Below are 23,952 nucleotides of genomic sequence, written 5' to 3'. Positions count from 1 at the left end.
AGTGTCCAGTGTCCAAAAGTGTACGCAGAGATTCAAAATCTCCATTATCCTCTCGTCACTTTGGTCACAGGCAGCTGTGCCATCGAGCGTGTCACATAGCGCTCAGATATCAGTGGGCCTCACACCATCGACAAGTGTCCAGTGTCCAAAAGTGTACGCAGAGATTCAAAATCTCCATTATCCTCTCGTCACTTTGGTCACAGGCAGCTGTGCCATCGAGCGTGTCACATAGCGCTCAGATATCAGTGGGCCTCACACCATCCACAAGTGTCCAGTGTCCAAAAGTGTACGCAGAGATTCAAAATCTCCATTATCCTCTCGTCACTTTGGTCACAGGCAGCTGTGCCATCGAGCGTGTCACATAGCGCTCAGATATCAGTGGGCCTCACACCATCCACAAGTGTCCAGTGTCCAAAAGTGTACGCAGAGATTCAAAATCTCCATTATCCTCTCGTCACTTTGGTCACAGGCAGCTGTGCCATCGAGCGTGTCACATAGCGCTCAGATATCAGTGGGCCTCACACCATCCACAAGTGTCCAGTGTCCAAAAGTGTACGCAGAGATTCAAAATCTCCATTATCCTCTCGTCACTTTGGTCACAGGCAGCTGTGCCATCGAGCGTGTCACATAGCGCTCAGATATCAGTGGGCCTCACACCATCCACAAGTGTCCAGTGTCCAAAAGTGTACTCAAAGATTTAAAATCTCCATTATCCTCTCGTCACTTTGGTCACAGGCAGCTGTGCCATCGAGCGTGTCACATAGCGCTCAGATATCAGTGGGCCTCACACCATCCACAAGTGTCCAGTGTCCAAAAGTGTACGCAGAGATTCAAAATCTCCATTATCCTCTCGTCACTTTGGTCACAGGCAGCTGTGCCATCGAGCGTGTCACATAGCGCTCAGATATCAGTGGGCCTCACACAATCCACAAGTGTCCAGTGTCCAAAAGTGTACGCAGAGATTCAAAATCTCCATTATCCTCTCGTCACTTTGGTCACAGGCAGCTGTGCCATCGAGCGTGTCACATAGCGCTCAGATATCAGTGGGCCTCACACCATCCACAAGTGTCCAGTGTCCAAAAGTGTACGCAGAGATTCAAAATCTCCATTATCCTCTCGTCACTTTGGTCACAGGCAGCTGTGCCATCGAGCGTGTCACATAGCGCTCAGATATCAGTGGGCCTCACACCATCCACAAGTGTCCAGTGTCCAAAAGTGTACGCAGAGATTCAAAATCTCCATTATCCTCTCGTCACTTTGGTCACAGGCAGCTGTGCCATCGAGCGTGTCACATAGCGCTCAGATATCAGTGGGCCTCACACCATCCACAAGTGTCCAGTGTCCAAAAGTGTACGCAGAGATTCAAAATCTCCATTATCCTCTCGTCACTTTGGTCACAGGCAGCTGTGCCATCGAGCGTGTCACATAGCGCTCAGATATCAGTGGGCCTCACACAATCCACAAGTGTCCAGTGTCCAAAAGTGTACGCAGAGATTCAAAATCTCCATTATCCTCTCGTCACTTTGGTCACAGGCAGCTGTGCCATCGAGCGTGTCACATAGCGCTCAGATATCAGTGGGCCTCACACAATCCACAAGTGTCCAGTGTCCAAAAGTGTACGCAGAGATTCAAAATCTCCATTATCCTCTCGTCACTTTGGTCACAGGCAGCTGTGCCATCGAGCGTGTCACATAGCGCTCAGATATCAGTGGGCCTCACACAATCCACAAGTGTCCAGTGTCCAAAAGTGTACGCAGAGATTCAAAATCTCCATTATCCTCTCGTCACTTTGGTCACAGGCAGCTGTGCCATCGAGCGTGTCACATAGCGCTCAGATATCAGTGGGCCTCACACAATCCACAAGTGTCCAGTGTCCAAAAGTGTACGCAGAGATTCAAAATCTCCATTATCCTCTCGTCACTTTGGTCACAGGCAGCTGTGCCATCGAGCGTGTCACATAGCGCTCAGATATCAGTGGGCCTCACACAATCCACAAGTGTCCACTGTCCATAAGTGTGTGCAGAAATTCTAAAACTCCCCTGTCCTATAGACACCTTGTACCTTGTTTTACATTACTATATAGTTTGTTGGATTTTGTCTACATTTCTACCAAAAATGAGGAAGGCTGGTGGAAGAGGCCGTGGAATTGGGCGGGGGTTGGCAGCTGGTAATGATGGTGTTGGTGGTGGATCTGATGGTAGTGGCAAGAGCAAAATAGGACCGAATGCAGGAGGTGCTGACCCTGCGTCATCGTCTGGCTACATAAGGCCTCGAACGCTTAGTTTTCTAGGAGTTGGCAAACCGCTTTTAAAGCCAGAGCATCAGGAAAAAGTTTTGTCTTACATTGCTGACTCAGCCTCCAGCTCTATCGCCTCCTCTTCTTCAGTTGTAAAAAGTAAAAGCACTGAGTCGTCATTGGAGGCTCATGTTCATGAACCACACCTTTCCTTGTGTCCTTCACCCCAACCAAGATTGAAGGATGACGCAGGCCATACTACTGATTACTCCATGGAGCTGTTTTCACATACCATGCCTGGATTATCAAGTCAAATGGTGAATTACCCAGGCCAAGATGAATCTGACATGGAGTGCACTGATGCACAGCCGCTGATGGATGATTCTGCTGGCACATTCACTCAGAGCACTACATTGTCCTCGCAGTGTACAGAGCCAGATTCTGACCCTGATGAGACTCAGGTGCCCCTTCCCGCACACTATACCACCATACACGGTGACACAGAGGAAGGTGCACATGACATAGAAGAGGAGGTGATGGATGACCCAGTTGTTGACCCAGATTGGCATCCATTGGGGGAAGAGGGTGCTGCTTCCAATAGCTCAGATGAGGAGCATCCACAGCAGACATCGACATCGCAACAGCTGTTATCTGGCAGGCCCGGAGCACTCCAAAGACAGGTTCCAAACATCAAAAGAGTTGCTGGACAGCTTGTCCAGAGGGTCAAAAGATCACAGCGTGCTAGGCCGCAAAATGTCTGCCAAAGTAGGAAGAGTGCAGTGTGGCACATTTTTGAACAAAATCCTCATGATCAGGCCAAGGTTATCTGTAAGAAGTGCGCAAAGACCTTTAGCCGAGGGAAAAATCTGAAAAATTTGAATACCAGTTGCATGCTTAGACATTTAACCAGCATGCACTTGCAAGCGTGGACACAACACCAAACCTCAAGTGCCACATGTGCAACTGATCACAACGAAGGTAGTCAGCAACGCTACATTGTTTCCCCCACTGTAAGCCCACCGGTTAGCACAGCAGCAAATGTTGAGGTGTCGTTGCAAGGCCACAGCAGTCAGGGAATCCCACTGTTATATCAACGAAAGACTGATTCTAGGCCATCAGAAAGAACACCAACTCCATCACCATCATCAACCCTCTCTCAGTCCGCCCTGTCCACCGCTACTTCCACCATATGCAGCTCTCAAGTCCAGCTCACCCTCCCAGACACTATGAGTAGGTCAAGAAAGTACTCAGTCTCTCATCCGCGTACACTGGGTTTGAACACCCACATTGCCAAACTAATCTCGTTTGAGATGATGCCCTTTCGGTTGGTGGAAAGCACAGCTTTCCGCAAACTCATGGCCTATGCAGTACCACGCTATGACCTACCCAGTCGCCACTTCTTCTCTCGCAAAGCCATCCCAGCCCTCCACCATCATGTGAAAGACCGCATTGTCCATGCACTCAAGCAGTCAGTGAGCGGAAAGGTGCACCTCACAACTGATGCATGGTCCAGTCGGCATGGCCAGGGCCATTACGTGTCCATCACTGCGCACTGGGTTAATGTGGTGGATGCAGGGTCCACAGGGGACATCGGTGGTGGGACAGTGCTGCCTAGCCCACGGTATAGGAAACAGTTGGCTGTAGGCGTTCGACCCTCCTCCTCCTCCTCCTCCTCCAGAAGCGAAAGCTCGTCCACAGAGCGCAGTCGTACGAGCACTCCATCTGCAGCTGCCACTGTTGCACACGATGTGTCCCCCTATCGAGCAGCTAGTGGAAAGCGTCAGCAGGCTGTGTTGCAGATGATGTGTTTGGGCGACAGACACACCGCCGAGGTGCTGGCCGAGTACTTGAAGCGACAAACTGAGTCATGGCTGGGCAGTGTACATCTTGAGGCAGGCAAGGTAGTTAGTGATAACGGCCGTAATTTTGTGGCAGCCATAGCCCTTTCAAAACTCAGCCACATACCTTGCTTGGCTCACACCTTGAACCTGGTGGTGCAGTGCTTCCTCAAAAATTATCCGGAGTTAACAGCCCTGCTCCAGAAGGTGCGAAGACTGTGCGCGCACATCCGCCGGTCGCCTGTACACTCCGTTCGTATGCAGAAGCTGCAGCGATTGCTCCACCTTCCCAACCACCGCCTCATTATCGACATTGCAACAAGGTGGAACTCCACCCTGCACATGGTGGAGCGGCTGTGCGAGCAGAGGCAGGCCATAATGCATTTGTGGGAGGATACACGGCCAGGCACTTTGAGAGCAGACATGGAGTTGACAGGCGTGCAGTGGTCGAAGCTGAAAGACCTTTGTAAAGTCCTTCAGTGTTTTGAGGAATGCACACGGCTGGTAAGCGCAGATGACGCCATCCTAAGCATGAGCATCCCACTTATGCGTCTGCTCATGCAAACTTTGACGCACCTTAACGAGCAGGCGTCTGCAGCCAATGTTGATGAGGAGGAAGAGGAGGAGGGAATCCTTGATGACATTCAGCCATTGTCTGCTCAGGGACCTCTCCTGGACGAGGTGGAGGAAGAAGAGGAGGAGGAGGAGGAGGATGATGGGGATGATTACTTAGGGGAGGAGGATGCATCTCGTGGGGCAAGTGAAAATGTTGGCGTGGCAAGGTCTGGTACAGGGTTTGTGCGTGACTGGAGGGATGTGGATTTGCCAGAAAGTGCTCCTCCACCCAGCACTCGCAGTGCATCATTGACACCGGGAACATTGGCCCACATGTCAGATTATGCCTTGCGGATCCTAAAAAGGGACCCCCGCATTGCCAAAATGATGAACGATGACGACTACTGGTTGGCCAGCATCCTGGATCCACGCTATAAAGGCAAATTACAAAACATCATGCCACAGGAGAACCTTGACCTAATATTGGCTAATAAACAAGCAACTCTGGTAAATCGGTTGCTTGAGGCATTCCCAGCACACAGCAGCGGTGATGGTTCTCACAAGAGCCGTACGGGCCGGGGGCAGCTTGGCAGAGGTGTTCGTGGTGCACACAGCAGAAGTGGCGTTGGAGACAGGGGTTTCATGACAATGTTGTGGACTGATTTTTCAAATACCGCTCACACAACTGGTAATACTGCATCGATGGAAAGTGACAGGAGACAGCAGTTGTCAACTATGGTTACAAACTACTTTTCCTCCCATATCGATGTTCTCCCACACAGGTCATTCCCCTTTGACTATTAGGCCGCTAAACTGGACACCTGGCCTGAATTGGCCCAATATGCCTTACAGGAGCTCGCTTGCCCAGCTGCAAGTGTGCTATCGGAAAGAGTCTTCAGTGCAGCTGGATCAATCCTGACAGAAAAAAGGACCCGTCTGTCAACCCAAAATGTGGATGATCTAACCTTCATTAAAATGAACCACGCATGGGTTTCCAAGGATTTTGTCCCACCTTCCCCTGATGACACATAGGGTGACAGAAAAATGGCTTGCTTTGGTCCACCTCTTCCTGGTACTTCACCTATTTCGCCTTTTGCATCAGCTGAATGTCCAACATCAACATATGCCACTTTCTAAAACTCCATAACTGTGCTGCCTCCCCCCCCATGGCCGGGGTCACCACCTACCGCACGACACCGTGCGAGTGCCGTTGCCCTGGACAGGTGGGTAGGCCAACTCTTGGGCGCGGGCACTGGCACAGGGTCCCTCATAGTGCAATCAAGTGTCTCTGACGGTGGTGGTGCACACCCACCATCAGACACACCGCTGTACTATGAGGGGCCCAGTGCCAGTACCGACGCCCACGAGTGGGCCCCCCTTGCTTGGCCAGGGCCCCAGCATTTGCAATCTTTACCTCTCCCTGCTCCTCCGCTGTGTAATCTGGGCCGTCAAATCCATACTGTGCCTGACACCGTCTGAGCCTGCCTCCTGAGACATATATTTTGAATGTGTACGCTATCCATACATGTTATCCAGGGATACGGTACCCTTTCTAACCTTTGTGCAATGACGTGCAATCCATACTGGGCCTAACACCGTCTGAGCCTGCCTCATGCTGTATAGACATATATTTTGAATGTGTACGCTATCCATACATGTTATCCGGGGATACGGTACCCCTTCTAACCTTTGTGCAATGACGTGCAATCCATACTGGGCCTAACACCGTCTGAGCCTGCCTCATGCTGTATAGACATATATTTTGAATGTGTACGCTATCCATACATGTTATCCGGGGATACGGTACCCCTTCTAACCTTTGTGCAATGACGTGCAATCCATACTGGGCCTAACACCGTCTGAGCCTGCCTCATGCTGTATAGACATATATTTTGAATGTGTACGCTATCCATACATGTTATCCGGGGATACGGTACCCTTTCTAACCTTTGTGCAATGACGTGCAATCCATACTGGGCCTAACACCGTCTGAGCCTGCCTCATGCTGTATAGACATATATTTTGAATGTGTACGCTATCCATACATGTTATCCGGGGATACGGTACCCTTTCTAACCTTTGTGCAATGACGTGCAATCCATACTGGGCCTAACACCGTCTGAGCCTGCCTCATGCTGTATAGACATATATTTTGAATGTGTACGCTATCCATACATGTTATCCGGGGATACGGTACCCTTTCTAACCTTTGTGCAATGACGTGCAATCCATACTGGGCCTAACACCGTCTGAGCCTGCCTCATGCTGTATAGACATATATTTTGAATGTGTACGCTATCCATACATGTTATCCGGGGATACGGTACCCTTTCTAACCTTTGTGCAATGACGTGCAATCCATACTGGGCCTAACACCGTCTGAGCCTGCCTCATGCTGTATAGACATATATTTTGAATGTGTACGCTATCCATACATGTTATCCAGGGATACGGTACCCTTTCTAACCTTTGTGCAATCACGTGCAATCCATACTGGGCGTGAGAATGGCTGGCGAGCTGTTAAGCAAGCTACAGCACCTGTCCAGACAAGTACAGGGATTCCCTAGCGAGGAGACTTATTTGATTGTTTTCAATGTTGGGACAGCAATTTTTGGGGAGCACTATACTCTGGAGAATGATAGATGGGGCCCACCATACACTGGAACATTCCAAAGGTGGACATCAGACACTGGAGCAGCATTTACAGGGCCCATTATACACTAGAGCATTAGAAATGGGGCCCATTATGTTTGGAGCATTATTTGGGCCCATAAGACAGTGGAGCTTCATCCATGGGGACCAACATATACTGTAGCATTATGTGGAGCTCATCATATACTGTTTCAAACATTATATGGGACCAATGATTTTGTATGGAGAAATAGATGGGCCTCGTCATGAGATGTAAAAAGTGAGGTATTTTTCATTGTACTATACCGCTATTTCTCTGCCGTATCGGAGCATGATGAGTTGTGGTATGTGTTAAAGGGGCGCTCTTTCGCCCAGGGCACATGAAAACCTGCAGCCAGCCCTCCCCCCCCACAAATTTAGCAAAATAACCCCCATTTTTCAGTGCGTAACTTGTATTATGAAGTTAATTAAGGTTGACAAGCTTAAGTAAGAAGAATTGATGCTTTTGGCATTCAAATGGGCACTGTAGGTGTGTTTCCTGTCCTCCTCTCACTGCCGACTTTTATTCCCCATTGACTTACATTGGGTTTCGTGTTTCGGGACGACCCCGACTTTTCCCTATAATCGGACGATCTTGCGCGACCCGACTTTTGGAAAAGTCGGGTTTCACGAAACGAAACGCGACCCTAAAAAAACAAAAGTCGCTCAACTCTAGTCATGAGGTTATTCTTATTGAGATGGTACAGGTCAACATCTCTTAGGAAACCCTCAAGGATTTTATCCCAATGGAAGATAAACTTACCATTGGGGTAGAGGGGCAAAAGGTCCATAAAGGTTCCCTGTAAATGTTTCCTGCTGGCTTGATAATTTAGGCCCCATCCAGACCTTAGTTTCCGTTTTCCAAGTCATCGAGTCCTGCGTAGTCTACTAGTACAGTAATGCTCTTCTTATCTGTCTTCTAATTCTTTCTAACCTTCCAAACATATATAATCAGAAAGTATGTAATAGAATATAGAAAGGAGTATAGCGGGAGGATCAGACGTTTCATGTGATGATACCTCTCAGAAGAAGCTAATTGTTTCACTAGAACAACGTACTGATCACTGATTTGTTATTTTCATTAATGAAAACATTATTATGAAGGATAATATGTGCCGCCGGCAGAGCGCTGATTACAAAAGGGTTGAAGTGTCATTAAACATTTCTTAATCTTAGAGTTTTAGGATATTGGCTTGGAATTAATCTTGTCCCTTAAAGGGGTAGAACTATATTACAGTATACGCAGAGTGTACACTGCGTTCAGAACTATTATGCAAATGCTATTTTTCTCTGATTTCCTAAATGGTCGATGTAAATGAGTCATCATAATGTTCAAGCCATCAACCTCATCAGAAACAGAAGTCCCAGCCTAGTGCAGGAGGCCGGAGGATTTTCGCTCGAGTGGCGGTGATAAGAAGATGTGGCGAAGTCTAGACAGGTGACGTGACGGTGAGGAACAGAAGAGCCGGAGAGGTGAGTATCAGGATTCTTTATAACATTTTTAAGTCTTACACATGAAAAAGGACATATTTGCGGAGAATAATTTCTCTGCAATTTGAATTTCCTGGAAAAATTTGTGCAAACAGCACTATAGACCATTAAAATTTCACCACATTACCTAATCGCCAGTTGTATGACTTGGGCAACTTTACCCTTATAGTCTAGTTTGCTACGTGACCACTGCAGACAGTCACTGCCATAGGATGAAACTTCACTATGAATGAAATGTCACTACTTTAAGCAATGATTGGCCATCACGGTGATGTCACATGATGTCACTATGGACGCTATTTCATACTACATATGGAAAAATAAAGTCAAAAATTAAATGTGCTCAACAGGGACCTTATATTAACATTATAACCATTGGAAATACCTTTATTATAGCAATTCACTAAGAACAATACCACACATAAAAACAGCCAACCGTGTTGCCTACCATGGCCCTAAAAGAGGAACCCTGATTGCAAACTACCTGACAGCGGAGGTTGGCACCCTAAACACAATCGAGATTGGCGCCCCCGCTCCACGAAGGCTGAACCCTAAAGCTTCTAGATATCCCTGGCTAGTACAGAATGCAGTCACTCATTTACCCAGAACAGGAGCATATAGAGGTTGCCAAAAAAGGTAGTTGGGTAGGCAATGAAGAAAAAAAGTGCTAATGACACAGACATTAAAATGACGAGTGCAAAACAAATGAGTACCTGACTAAACTATTCCCTGTATCTGTAATCTTCCTGTCTGCGGATGTTGGCACCCTACTGGTCAGCGGAATGGCGCCCCCCCCCCACGACGGCTATCCCTTGGAATCCCTAATGTAACTGATAACTATTAACAAGAGTAGCACAGCAACAAATTAATGGAAGGTGTCAACCCTGCCATTCATCACATATCTGCCACATATGTTGATATGTGATGAATGGCAGGGTTGACACCTTCCATTGATTTGTTGCTGTGCTACCCTTTTTAATGGTTATCAGTTACATTAGGAATTCCAAGGGATAGCCGTCGTGGAGCGGGGGCGCCATTCCGCTGACCAGTAGGGTGCCAACCTCCGCAGACAGGAAGATTACAAATACAGGGAATAGTCTAGTCAGGTACTCATTTGTTTTGCACTTGTCACTTTAATGTCTGTGTCATTAGCACTTTTTGCACATTTTTTCTTCATTGCCTACCCAACTACCTCTTTTTGGCAACCTCTATATGCTCCTGTTCTGGGTAAATGAGTGACTGCATTCTGTACTAGCCAGGGATATCTAGGAGCTTTAGGGTTCAGCCTTCGTGGAGTGGGGGCGCCAATTTCGATTGTGTTTAAGGTGCCAACCTCCGCTGTCAGGTAGTTTGCAATCAGGGTTCCTCTTTCAGGGCCATGGTAGGCAACACGGTTGGCTGTTTTTATGTGTGGTATTGTTCTTAGTGAATTGCTATAATAAAGGTATTTCCAATGGCTATAATGTTAATATAAGGTCCCTGTTTAGCACATACTACATTGCTCCAAACAGAAAGTGGTTGGGGAGCCAAGAGACTGGAGACAGGGTAAGGCCTCATTCACACGTCCGTGAAAAATTGGTACCGGTGTTATTGGTGTTTTGCATAAATGTGTCATCCATGTGTCCGTTTTTATCATCAATGTGTCATTCCGATGCCATCCGGTTGTTGTATGTGTTTTTCATAGACACATTTACTTCTATTGGCCCTTGTCATCCATTCTGCAGGAAAAAAAATGGACGGACATGTCTCCATGGGTTTTGCCCAGACACACGGTCCACAAAAAACACACACATGTGAATAGCACCATAAATCATAATGGGTATGTGCAGTATCCATAAAAAAATTAATAAAACACATACATGCAACACGGACGTGTGAATGAGGCAAAGGGCATTCCTAGAAAGGTGAGGCTCTGAGAAAGTGTTATGTCCATAATTTATTTCCATACAATTCAGTATAACCCCTTTAATGGTAAGGACGTATGGGGGAACAAATTTTTGATTTTGCTTGTGCCTGGAAGATATGCAGTGGAATACATTAGCATTTTCATCATTTCTTTGCCACATTGAATCTGCAATAATATCCAAGCAGAATTTGCTCTAGGTCTGCTGTTGATTTTTGGTGGGCCCATTATGATTTTTTTTAATAGAAATATTTCTATACTGTATATTGCAGAATTATTTTTTAACATTTTGTTCTTGGTCCCTAGAAGCTGGTCTTGAGCAAAGGTACAGTATATATTTCCTCTGTCCTGGTCCTGCATCCAGGCTGGTCCTCTGTGGTAGCCACACAAGGTCAGTCTTCACTTCTGTAGCTGGCATCTCGAGCTCAGCTTCCTAGTGGCCTCTTGTGCTGATATTGACATTGCATGCTGTCTAATAGCTATTCGGCACATGACGTCATGATATTGTGGGACCTAATCGGTGCAAGAGGAGCCCAGGATACTGCAGAAGTGAAGATTGCCCTGGTCCAGCTGCCACAGAGGATCGGACTAGACGCCAGACCTGGGCAGGTCAAGATTTGTTTGCTCAACTCTGTGATATTTATATACAGTATATATTGTATAGATTATTTTTTTTTAATGCTGGCTATCACTAGCTGTGTTGCTGTATGTAAAGAGGTCTTATTGAAACTACAGTGCATAATACATGAGTGCACCGTAAGAAAATCCTCCAAGAAGTAGAGCAGTCTAATCTACTGAGAATCTCAAACCAAGCAAATCAATTCAACAACCTCTAATGAACATGTTCTTTTGTATCAAAGTGCATAACATCACTACTTAGGCTCATCATTATTTTATGAGGCGGTAAGTTGACCCAAAGCTGGCATTAGAGTCTGGATCTCAATCTGTTTTACGCCTCATAGACAACACTGGTATTCAGTCATATGTACAACAGGGGCGTATGGAGATATCATGAGATCCCATAGCAGAAGTCCTAATTGCTCCCCTCTTCTTACTTCACAAAAAGAAAATATAAATTTGGTACACTAGGCATGGTTACAGAAGGGGGTATCTCCCAAAATTTTACTTTCGTTCCCGTTGAATACCCTTAGTGCTCTCACCCATTACGATGACCCTTTCATGGCCCACATAACGTATGAGGCCAGCAAAAGTGGCCCTCAATCTAAGTATGATACCTCTGTAAAGGGAGAGAGTTAGTTGAATGCAGTGGAGAGCCAGAGGCAGAGAAGGGGTTAACAAAGGAAGTTACACAAGGAATACTCCAGCAGGGAGACAAGATTAAATACAGGAATTACGGTTATTAAGCACAACCACAATGCATAATATAAAGATATGCAAAAGCGGGGTAACTTATCGCTTGCAGTCCTTGCAGGGGAAAGGCTGGAAAATCTCCCGTTGTCGTCGCAAATCGTGAACAAAGTCTCTGTCTCTATTACGGAGGAACGAGAAACACTGTCTTCCAACATTGTGAATGGATCCGGTCCTAGCTGAATTGAGTACTCTGGGTTGTGGAAACAGTCCTTTGTATGGATTCCTCAGTGATGGCCCCGAACGCAAGTCGTGTGCTCGCTCACAGACCGCGGTAGTGGGCGATCCTCTGGGATAGTCTCTAGGAACACAGCAAATCAGCTTATCTATCACCACAGAAAGGACTGGGCTGTCTACAGAAACAGAGTCAGACGATAACTCAATAGCGTAAAAGTCAATTGTGGGGTCAGCACTCTGTGGGAAAGGTGGGGTGAAGTTGTCAGCTGGAGCAGCGAAGAGAGAGTCAACCTTCTGTCTCTTTCCCGCCAAGTCTGATCCGTTCCGGTACTCAGTCCTCTTTATACTCCTCGCGCCCCCTGTTGTCCAGCATAAAGGTCCTTCCCTCCCAGAAGAACCCTTCCTTGGCAACAGTGGTGACAGCCCCGATAGTTCCGGCCCTAAAGGGCACCAGAAACCACTGTTTCTGCCTTGGCTCATTTTCTTACACCTCCACCGTGAATTACCCCACAGTACCAACACACACACAAACTATGATGGCCCTGATAGTACCTCCAACACAATATGATCGTCCCCCACAGTGCCCACAACACAGTATGATAGCCCCAACAGTCCTACAATACAGTATGATGGAACCCACAGTCCCACAACACAGTATGTTGTCTACTACAGTTCCACAACACAGTGTGATGGCCCTCACAGTCCCACAACACAGTATGTTGTCTACTACAGTTTCACAACACAGTGAGCCCTCCACACAGTATTATGACCCCCCAAGCCCTGAACACATTATAGTGTCCTCACACAGTCATCCACACAGTATAATGGCTCCCACACAGCAGTCTAGACAGCATAATGGCATCCAAATAGCTTTCCACACAGTATAATGGCCTCCACACAGCAGTCTAGACAGCATAATGGCATCCAAATAGCTTTCCACACAGTATAATGGCCTCCACACAGCAGTCTAGACAGCATAATGGCATCCAAATAGCTTTCCACACAGTATAATGGCCTCCACACAGCAGTCTAGACAGCATAATGGCATCCAAATAGCTTTCCACACAGTATAATGGCCTCCAAACAGTATAAAGGCCCACACATAGTATAATGGCCCATACAAAGTCCTCCAAACAATATAATGTTGTCAAAACAGCCTTCCACACAGTATTATGCCCCCCACACAGTCCTCCATACAGTGTGATCACCCCACATACAGTTGATAGTCCCACATCCACTTACACACAATACGATGGCACCCTCCAAACAGTATCCTTCATGCAGCCCTCCCCAAAGTACAATGGTCCCAACATTCCTCCACATACTATAATGGTCCACACACAGCCCCTCACACAATTTAAAGACCCCACATAGTATAATGCCCCCCACACAATCCTCCAAACAGTATAATTGTGTCAAAAACAGCCCTCCACACAGTATAATGCCCCCACACAGCCCTCCATGCAGTGGAATCACCCCACATACAGTTGATGGTCCCACATCCATTTACACACAATACGATGGTCCCGTAGAATGTTCCCTGCACACAAAATGACAGCCCCATACTCATAAAAAAAAAAAAAGAAAACACCTCAACTCTTGCAGCTCCGCTGCTGCTATGGTTTCTGCCGTGTTTCTGAAGCTCCGCACAGTGAGCGCAGTGTAGTGACGTTATGACGCCTGCTGTGCTGAGATGTCAGAGCTCAGATGGATAAGGAGAATGATGGATCAAGGAGCTAACGGCTTTTAACTGTATTCACATCCAGGATGCAGATACCATTGAGAGTGAGACCTTGGGCAAAGGCCCCCAACTCATGAGCGGAAGCTATTTGCAATACTTCCCTACCTCCTTCTTTAAATACCTCAATTTCTTTTTGCTCATTTTCTCCCATAGTTGTTTTAGATTTATGCAACTATACAGTATTCTCTCCGTGATGTATCACTATATCCTTACAAGGAATTTTCATGTACAGGAACCCATCCCACTCAAGATAGCTGTCAGCCAAATGTTACTTCAGCCAACATTTATTCCTTCCAATTCCTCCACATACACACATAGTCGGTTGAGTTCTTAATGGAGACATGAGAAAAAAACGCTGTCAAATTCTCACATTAAAAAAGGATCTGGAATTTAAAAATTTATCCTGCCATTGGATGGGTGAGTCTGGATACCCCGACACACATTAGATATTCCAAAACACACTAGATCAGGTGTCTCAAACATGAGGCCCACAAATGCGGCCCCTGAGGCTGCTTCATGAGGCCCACAGGCACTGTAGACCCCTTGGCTTGCCTGCAAGGTTCCGTGGGCCGCCGACGGCAATGTTTTATTTCACCTGAATGTGTGTCCCTAGACCAGGGGTGTGGAATCTTTTTTCTGCCAAGGGCCATTTGGATATTTATACCATCCTTCGGGGGCCGTACAAACTCTGCCCACAAAGTACATCCTGACTCTGGCACTGGTTTCGTGACTTAATCTTTCATTGCATGCCCTTCAATGTTCAGTAGTGAACACTGTGTGTGTGTGCTAACAGATCAAGAAGAAATTAATGAGATTTTGGCAATCAAAATACAGCTCCCAAGAATGCAGTCCCTGAGAATCTGCTCGGGGGCCTGATAAAAGGTCATCGAGGGCCGTAAATGGCCCTGGGGCCTGAGGTTCCCCACCCCTGCCCTAGACGCACATTCAATTGAAATGATATACCTGCTGTGACTGTGGATCTGGAAGTGGTGGAGCGGCAGCGGCGGAACTGCAAGTACCAGGAGGCAGGAGCCAACACATATGCCAGCTGCTAAAGAGAAATTAATATTTACCACTGTCCACACACATAGGAGTGGAGAGCAGTGAATATTCATTTTTCTTTAATAGTGGGCACAGTAAGCTCAGCCGCCGGCTTGCTGCAGTGGCCGGGCAATCACGTGTGCCCACTACTAAAGAGAATGAATATTCACTGCTCTCCAGAACTAAAGAAGTGGAGAGCAGTGAATATTCATTTCCTTAAGTAGCAAGCACGTATGATCGCCCAGCCGCAGGAAGTCGTCTAGTGTGCCCGCTATTAAAGATCAATGAATTATCACTCCTCTCCACTCCTATAGTTCCGGCGTCGGGAGCAGTGAGTATTCTGGCAGCTGTCCACTGATTGTATGCAGCACATGACGTCACTGCCATGCGCTGCTTACAAGCATAAATCAGCAGCTGACATCAGAAAAAGACGCTGCAGGGAAGGTAAGTAGGATGTTTCATTTTTTTAATGTTTTTCTGATGGGGGGCCATGCATGCCAGGATAGGGATGGGGACTATATATTCCAGGATAGGGATGAGGGGGCCATGCATACCAGGATGGGGATGAGGGGGCCATGCATACCAGGATGGGGATGAGGGGGCCATGCATACCAGGATGGGGATGAGGGGGCCATGCATACCAGGAAAGGGATGAGAGGGCCATGCATACCAGGATGGGTTGAGGGGGCCATGCATACCAGGATGGGGATGAGGGGGCCATGCATACCAGGAAAGGGATGAGAGGGCCATGCATACCAGGATGGGGATGAGGGGGCCATGCATACCAGGATAGAGATGAGGGGGCTATGTATACCAGGAAAGGGATGAGAGGGCCATGTATACCAGGATAGGGATGAGGGGGCCATGTATACGAGGAAAGGGATGAGAGGGCCATGCATACCAGGATAGGGATGAGGGGGCCATGTATACCAGAATAGGGAAGAGGCCAAGAATATCAGGATGGGGAAGAGGGGACCATGTATACCAGGATGGAGATGGGTGCAATACATACCAGGATAGGGATCGGGATGGACGCAATGCATACCAGGATAGGGATGAGGGGGCCATGTATACCCCTTCATGGTTTGTCCAGAAACACATAGAAACATTATGGCCACTTTGGGAAAAGTGACACATAAGCTCCACACATAAGGGTCAGATTGTGGGATCAGCCCAGAAAAATTGGGTCAAGTGTGGATAAACGCTGTGTACATATTACTAAAGAATCCTATGGGCTTCCATAATGAAATTCTGGCTCAAAACATGCAGCAACTTTCATGATCAATTTTAATCTGCCTGTCCCACCAAAAATAAAGGGCTAGCCTACATTTATCTAACGTATATGGGCTGCATTAGCCTCCAAAGTATGACAATCCTTAGGTGCTATTATATGATGATCTCAAAAATTCACTAATAATTTGTGAGGATCATATGCTCTATGGGGAGTAAAACTTGGAGAGTCACTTGTAGAGAAGGACCTCAAAGTACTTGTATTACGTTATTAACTTGTATAAAAGCATAAATGAAAAAAGTACAAAAAAATAGTCAAAAATTTGTTTAATGTAAGATCCCCTCAAAAGACAAGGGGTCACTCCCTTCATCTAGAAACAAAAGGTTCAATCTCCAGAGGAGACAAAGCTCATTTTCTATGAGAATTAATAATCTGTGGAATAGTCTACCTCTGGATCGGGTCACAGCAGGAACTGTCAATTGTTTTCCAAAAAAGCTTAGATGCTTTTTTTTAAAAGAACATAATATAAATGTTTATGTAAATGTACAATATTTTTGTTCTGAATAATGAGTGAGTCGAGGAAGAAAAAATTTGCTTTTTTAGGGCAGAATGGTTCCAACTATACCCCATTCCTTTTACTGTTTCTCATCCTTTGGTTAAACCACCATTGTGACAGTACATTCGAGCTAGGTTAATGCATTGCATTTTAGCAGCATTTATTACTTAATTTTTTGTTACTGGACTTTAAATGAATCTATCTGAATTGGGAATTGTGTCTTATCTTCAGCATCCACCCTTGGGCATTGTCCTAATAATGACCAAACGTTCAGTTCACACCCAATTGCACCGAAGGACTCTGACCTACAATGTGGCTCTGTCCTAACCTTATTTCATACCTAAAGTGGCAACGATAGAGGCTGACAATTTTTCTACTAGTTGTAGTTGTCAGTTTGCCAAACTTCAAAAAAGGCAATGAAGCAGCAGTAACACAATCTGACAGATCAGGAGCTCTGGATACTGAAGTAGTTATGGCCAATTCATCATTGGATTTTTGCCAAAATTCTGATGTAAAACTGCTTGAAATGTTGCAAAATTTTTGCGTATTTTGAATTTATAAAAAAAATAAACTACCAGCTCTTGGTGTTTTTCCACCAGTTGCGGCCAGCTCTACAAACTTTTGACAAAGTGGGTAGGGCTTGGGTGTGACCAAGCGCACCCAACAAATTTATCAGAATTTACGCCACAAATTCATGTGTTTCTTATTTAGATAAGCACTTCTTGCTTCAACACTCCTGTAATTAAAGGGGTTTTCCTGTCTACTAGTAATGTCTGCAGTCTCTCTATGTGACAGCAAGTATGAGATCTTCATAATCCCAGCCTCATTCCAACTAGATGTGCTCGGACTTCCTTCATACAAGTGAATTGAGAGAAGTAGAGCATGTCTAGGCAGCACGTGACCATGCCGATCTCACTGGCAATACCTGTGAATCTTCACACATAGTGACTGCAGACTTTTATCAGAAGATGAGATAACCAATGTCAGCATATGAGTTGGTCATCTGAAGTGTCATGGGCTTAATTTCCATGATCAATCACTAGGTGCAAAGTCAAGAGTCTGCATGAGGAACTTTAGAGCAATATTTAGGGTGGTGTTTCTCAATCGAATCCCCTTACATGTGTAAACCAAGCCGGGTCAGCAATTTTTCCTACATGTATAGCCTACCTAGCCTTCTTCTCCAGTCTATCCCCATGATAGCTTGGGTTTGCATGGCAAAATCGTTTCAACATCTTTTTGGTCTAAGAGCCACATTGTTATATTAAACCTCTCCCTTGTACAAAATTAAAGCTTATAGAGATATTCCAATCTGACAGTTTATGCCATGAATTTTTAAGTAGGCGGGTGGTTCATTACTGGGACTTTCTGACTTGACACTCCAGGTAAATGGAGTCAAGATGGCCATATATTAGAGTGCTTTCTGTAGGATTGAACAGAGTTAAGACCCAAAAATGGTGGTGTCAAAGGATAATGGGGACGGCATAGAATTACTTCACAGACCAAAAGTGGTCTCCAAGCTGCAGGTTGTCCTCTGTACTTTAGAAGTTCCCTCACTATACCAGCTTTTCAAATCCACAATTTCTCAACTGTGTCTCCCAATGGACAAGTTTACACCTATCAGACTCGAAGGCCTCAGTTCCAATTATCCAAAAGGTCAATTGCGCCTTCAATAGGCACCAGACTGTCTACAACTATACATTCTCTCCTTCTATTAGTACCAAACCTCCATGTATATCTGTACCTTCAAGCTCCTACCAGCATCTCCTTTGTACCAGCATGGTGACACAGCACATTGGCGGCACCGGCATAACATGACAATAAGTAACCCAATTTCCAAAGTCTCATAAAATGCTTTCCCAGAAGATTAGCGGCTTTGTATAGGTGTCCCACTCTTTAACTATAAGCTCGGGACTCTCGTAGGTCCTATTCTGGGATATGTCTAGTACATTGTAGTGTTTCCTGTGTTAGCACAAGATCAGGGATGTGTGTGAAGGGGGCTGGATGGCTTGTTCATTTTAATAGAAAAGCCAGTCCCCTTCTCTATCATAACTGATATAAAGGCAGAGAAGGATCGTGTGTCATCTCTAAAAGTCTGGTTGTCACAAAATTATTCAAATTGAATATACAACATATTTTTGACGTTAGGTTGGCGTATTTTAATATAGCTATTTTTCCTGTATTTACTCAATTTTTATTTTGTAGCTATGTTTTGTACAATAAATTAGAGCTAAAACTTCCTGATATGGAAAAATTAACCTTTCGGCAGATGGCATTTGTATGACGCTTTACGGATCTAGCTAAGCATGAAGGAAAAATATCTTTACAGTCCTTATTCATAGTCTGATTTTTAGTGTTTTTTGTGAAATATTGTTGAGGGCATGGACACTTTATAAGCAGCACAGTGGTTGGAGTACAGTTTGTTCAATGGATCCACGCTGGGACAATTTTCTTTTTCCCTCCACCAGACAAATGAAATCTGTACTTCACCTTTCGACAGCGCGGGTGTCCAATTTAATGCAAATAAAGCCACACAAGGGGGCCAAAACGTTCAAGCGTCTCCGTGCCATTTTTCGATACTGTGAAATAGGAAATGGTCCTATAGATTTCCCTGTGCTTCAGCTCTATGCATAAACCTCTAGGGGCTGCTCCAGAACAGCATGGGGTCCCCCATTAAGCCTCTCCATGCTGGATGTCATTACACTGCAGTGGGTGGGAAAAAGCTGTCAGGAACATCCATTCCAGCTGGGGGTGGTGGGGGGATCAAATTCAGTTTTCCGCCTATATCTTCTTCAGCTTCTGGCTTTTTCGCTGGGAGTTTAACCCTTTCAATCTCAAATGGCTCAACACGGAATTGCCGGATGCCGATTATCATAACGTCCACATTCGAGTGACCACTCCAGCAGTGAAGATGTTAAATGCAACAGGATCCCTGTTGCTTTAAAAATGCGTAGGGTGAAAAAAAAATATTACTGGATCTCGGGCTTTCATGTGGATGCACATACGGAGGAAAATATTCACCGGAAGATGCAGAAGAGTCGAGTAAGCCGGTGTAGATCCGGCAAATTTGTCTGTTGGCGGCGCTCGTTGTGATACCATAATGTGCTTCATGAGGGTACGGAAAATAAGTAGTTAAATGACAAATCCGTCTTTGCTCTATCCGTAAAGAAACGAACAGCGCTCTGCAATATGTTGATGTTTTGCAATTCATGCAATATCTATATGGAGCCAAAGTGGTCCATAAATTAGCAACCAGCAGGCGGCATAAAACAGCAGGTGCAATAATTCTCCTATATAATCCTTATTATGTCCCCCCATCTCGGTTCTAAGCATTGCAATAATATAGTGTGTGATACCTGGTGGACACCACACGCCGGCTGGGTCCCTGTCTATAGTTGTAGGAAACGGTTATCAATTATAATTATTCCAATCAGGCTCCACATCAGTTGTCGGATCTCTATCTGATTCAATACGCTAAACTGCAAGCAGAATGTTAATCTAATATGGATCAGGATAAGCTGAATTTCCCTTGACTGTAGCTTTGATTGCCGACACCATGGCAGTAAACACCAGCACTCTTTACGACTATCGCATGGCATGACTTTTTTGACTCGATACCAATTGCAAGGTGTTAGATGCTCTTGAATTTTTGTAAACTGCTCCTATTCCCAATGCACCGTAGCAGCCATATGTCACTAAGAATTTCCTAAGAAGGACCTGTACAAGATGACCCAGGAGGATATTACCAGATAACAGTCACTGCTATTGATTTGTGACTAGATTGATTTTTTTTAAATGGTTTACAAGAAAGGTTTACAGTCACCTCCGAGCCCACACATCTATATGTCAGGGCTAACTAAAGGTTACACCTGCCATGAAGCTTTCAAAACATACGAAAGACATTAATCTAGGTAATATTAAATAAGGCGAGAACTCTGTAGATATCTCACGTTTGGACACCTTTTTTGATTATAGCCCAGGGGAAAGAGTTGAAGAACCAGTTTCTAACTTTTAATCTTTCGAGTTGCCACCCTAACCCATTGTCAGAGATAACATCACCTTGTGATGGAGAGCTCTTTTAGGAATAGACATTTCTTGGTCCAAGACCAGGACACTTCCCAACAAACTGTTCAGGATCCTAAACCTTCCAAGAACAATTCTCAAGTTTATTCCTCAGCTCTCAATCAACTCATATGCTTACCTACAGATGTCATTCCTTACCTTACCCTAGGCTTGAGATATCTCAAGAAGAGTGGGGTGACATGAGCACTTCTTAAAAAAAAAAAAAACCTCATAACACCTGACAGAGTAACCTAAAAGTGTTTTTATAGCTGGTGAACTATCGCCACTCGAGGAATATCTCAAGCCAAGTAACAAAGGTAAAATAAGACACATCCATATGTCTCAGGCCAAGGAGGAAAGGTAAAGATGGAGACATCTGTTTGTTTCTAGTCCAGGAGGACAGGTATAGAAGGACACATCTGTATGTTTCTAGCCCAAGAAGACAGGTAATGAAGGACACAATTGTTTGTCTAGAGCCAATGAGGACAGATAATGAAGGACACATCTGTACGTCTAGAGCTGTACTTTCAGGTCGGAGGAAGAAATGTATGGAAGGATCGATCTGTATATCTCAAGTCAAAGAGGAAAGGTAAAGAAGAACACATCTATATGCCTAAAGCCAAGAAGGACAGGTAAGGAAAGACACATCTATATGTTTAGCGCCAAGGAGGAAATGCATGGAAGGATACATCTGTATATCTCAAGTCAAGGAGGAAATGTAAGGAAGAACACATCTAAATATCTCAAGTCAAGAATGAATGGTAAGGATGAACAATTTTGTATGTTTCTAGCCCAGGAGAAAAGGTAAGGAAGGACACATCCTCATGTTGAGAGCCAAGGAGGAAATGTATGGAAGGATACATCTGTATATCTCAAGTCAAGGAGGAAAGGTAAGGAAGGACACATCTATATGTCTAGAGCCCAGGAGGAAAGATAAGGAAGGACACATCTGTATATCTCAAGTGAAAGAGGAAAAGTAAGGGAGGACACATCTGCTTCTGCCTTTGAGTCATGGACAACAATATAAGAATAGAAGACTTACTTTCCCAGCTCCTCAAACAGTTGGTACTCCTCACTGAAGCGTGTGCAGGTGATGGTAGCCATGCTCTAATCACGCCGCAGGGACCTGAAGATATTTACTAGTCTGATGGAGATGTCACAGGTGGATGACGGCCAAGTACAATCTTCAGGTTGGATGGCAAGGATTTATCTCCTTTACTGTTGCTTGTAAGTGTCTCGATGTCACTATACTACCCCTCTTGTCACTGACTAAGCCTGTCACCCTTTTCTTTGCCTTCTTGGTATACGTTTTCCTACACCGATATCACTTTGGCAGGTGCTCCACCGATATGTAAGGTATACAGGTTTCCGTACAATTTGGTATCTACCCCTTGGAATGATCCTTTTTCTTTCCCTCACGGTGACCTTTCAGTGTACAGGGTCTAATACAGTGTACGCCTGTATTCGGACTCTGTCTCCGGACCCCGCTCCTGTCTTATGCGCTGCCTGCTCGGCACTGTAGCTCACGCTTGTTCTGCTGGGTCCCTGCTGCTATCTTGAAGGTGAAGAAGGCAGGGGCTCTGACTGACAAGCCTGCAGATAAGCATGAAGCCGATCTGTCCTCCCAACCTTACCAGCCGTCGTCAGCATCCACATCTCCATAGCAACCCCCCTTTGAAACGCCCTAACTCTGTTGCCAAGGAAACTGCTTCCCAAACATCTGCCCCCCTTTTTAGCTTCTTCGGCCTCCTTCCTTCCACTACGCTCCTGACTTTTAGAAAAAAAATCCTGAATATTGGAGAACGTTCAATGAGATGACAGGGGTGTGACAAAGAAATCTCAGGACTATCCGCACTGACAGTGACCCTGTTCTCCGTACGGGCTGATAGATCGCTATGGTAACGTCAGCTTCAGAGATGGTCCCCAGGAAGACAGGATGTTGTTACCATGGCGACCGTGATTGATACCTTACAATAGACAGGTACCAGATTGTTTCCAAGCAGCATTTTTTCACTGCTAAGTTAATTGCCCAAAAGCAGAGAAATTTCTGCCCCATTATGGTAAAGAAATGAAAGATTTCTGTGTCCTTCCCACACGCCATCACGTTACATCCATATCTATAGGAATGTACGGCGACATGGCTGTAATTAATATTGCACCTATTGGAAAGGTATCTACAGGCTTTTTATTCAGGACACATGATGTGTACTGCAAATAGGGAGATAAAAAATAATACATATTTTGCATTTGTTTTATTATGTTCTTTAATTAGACATATAATGATAATAGCTATATACATTATTTCACAGCTCTATTTCTTGTCTAAGTAACAGCGCCACTCCTGTCCACAGGCTGTGCCTGATATTGCAACTTAGACCAATTCATTTGAATCAGGATTAGCTGTGATACCAACACAGACTTTGGTCCAGAGTGATGATGTTAAGTTAATTCTCAAACTGAATTAAAACAAAAAACAATGGAAAAGAATTTATATTTTGCAACTTGAAGGAAAAGGGTAAAATTATAGATCGATCAGCAGAGGATCAACTTCGAGTTGAATTTCCTGAAAGTCACAGGTCCCTGCAAATGTGAATACTCTTCAATTTGATTTGCGAGGATTGCAAAAAAAAAAAAAAAAATGCTCTCCGACATTTCACACACTGCTGAAGGCTCAGAGGGTGGGCTAATAGTGTCATATGCAGCCACAAAGGCTTTCCCTTAATTCCATGCAGCTATCACCTAATATGATTTAGCCCAGCAAATCAGGGTGGGCCATTACCGCCAGGATCAAAGAGGGGGGCCGGCCAAATAGCGGGATTTTAGTTTTTTCAGGATAGGAGGTGAACGCACACAGATCATTCCAACTAGTCATAGAAAAAGGCCAAGTCTGTTGTGGAGTACTACTGTAGTGCTGAATTACATTGAAAATGGGAATGGTAAGCAAAAGATTCAAGTGATATGTAAAAGGAAGTGCTGGATCTGCATAGTCACTCACTTTGACTGTTAATTGACTGATCTGAGATATAGTGCAGTAACAGCCCCTTAATATTTTGTTATTCTTCATTCACTGCAAACAAGGAGGGCAA

At 45.2% G+C, this 23,952-nt stretch overlaps 1 protein-coding gene across 2 annotated transcripts in view; it reads right to left on the bottom strand.

The window, feature by feature from the left end:
* CAMK2A (calcium/calmodulin dependent protein kinase II alpha) overlaps window positions 1-22,674 on the bottom strand; it is a 281,034-nt gene extending 258,360 nt beyond the window's left edge. The window contains exon 1 of one of the 2 annotated variants that reach the window (XM_073567989.1): window positions 21,909-22,674. In XM_073567989.1, coding sequence (XP_073424090.1) covers window positions 21,909-21,970 — 62 coding nt within the window. In that variant the 5' untranslated portion in view covers window positions 21,971-22,674. The remainder of the gene's footprint in view (window positions 1-21,908) is intronic. The other variant, XM_073567988.1, reaches the window with a different exon arrangement.
* Between the last annotated feature and the right edge of the window lie 1,278 nt (window positions 22,675-23,952).

The sequence above is a fragment of the Dendrobates tinctorius genome, unplaced genomic scaffold (assembly GCF_039654945.1).
Source record: "Dendrobates tinctorius isolate UK_male_01 unplaced genomic scaffold, ASM3965494v1 ptg000020l, whole genome shotgun sequence".
Taxonomy (NCBI): Eukaryota; Metazoa; Chordata; class Amphibia; order Anura; family Dendrobatidae; genus Dendrobates; species Dendrobates tinctorius.
Note: the sequence above shows the minus strand (reverse complement) of the source record. Positions and strands in the feature narration are given on the sequence as shown.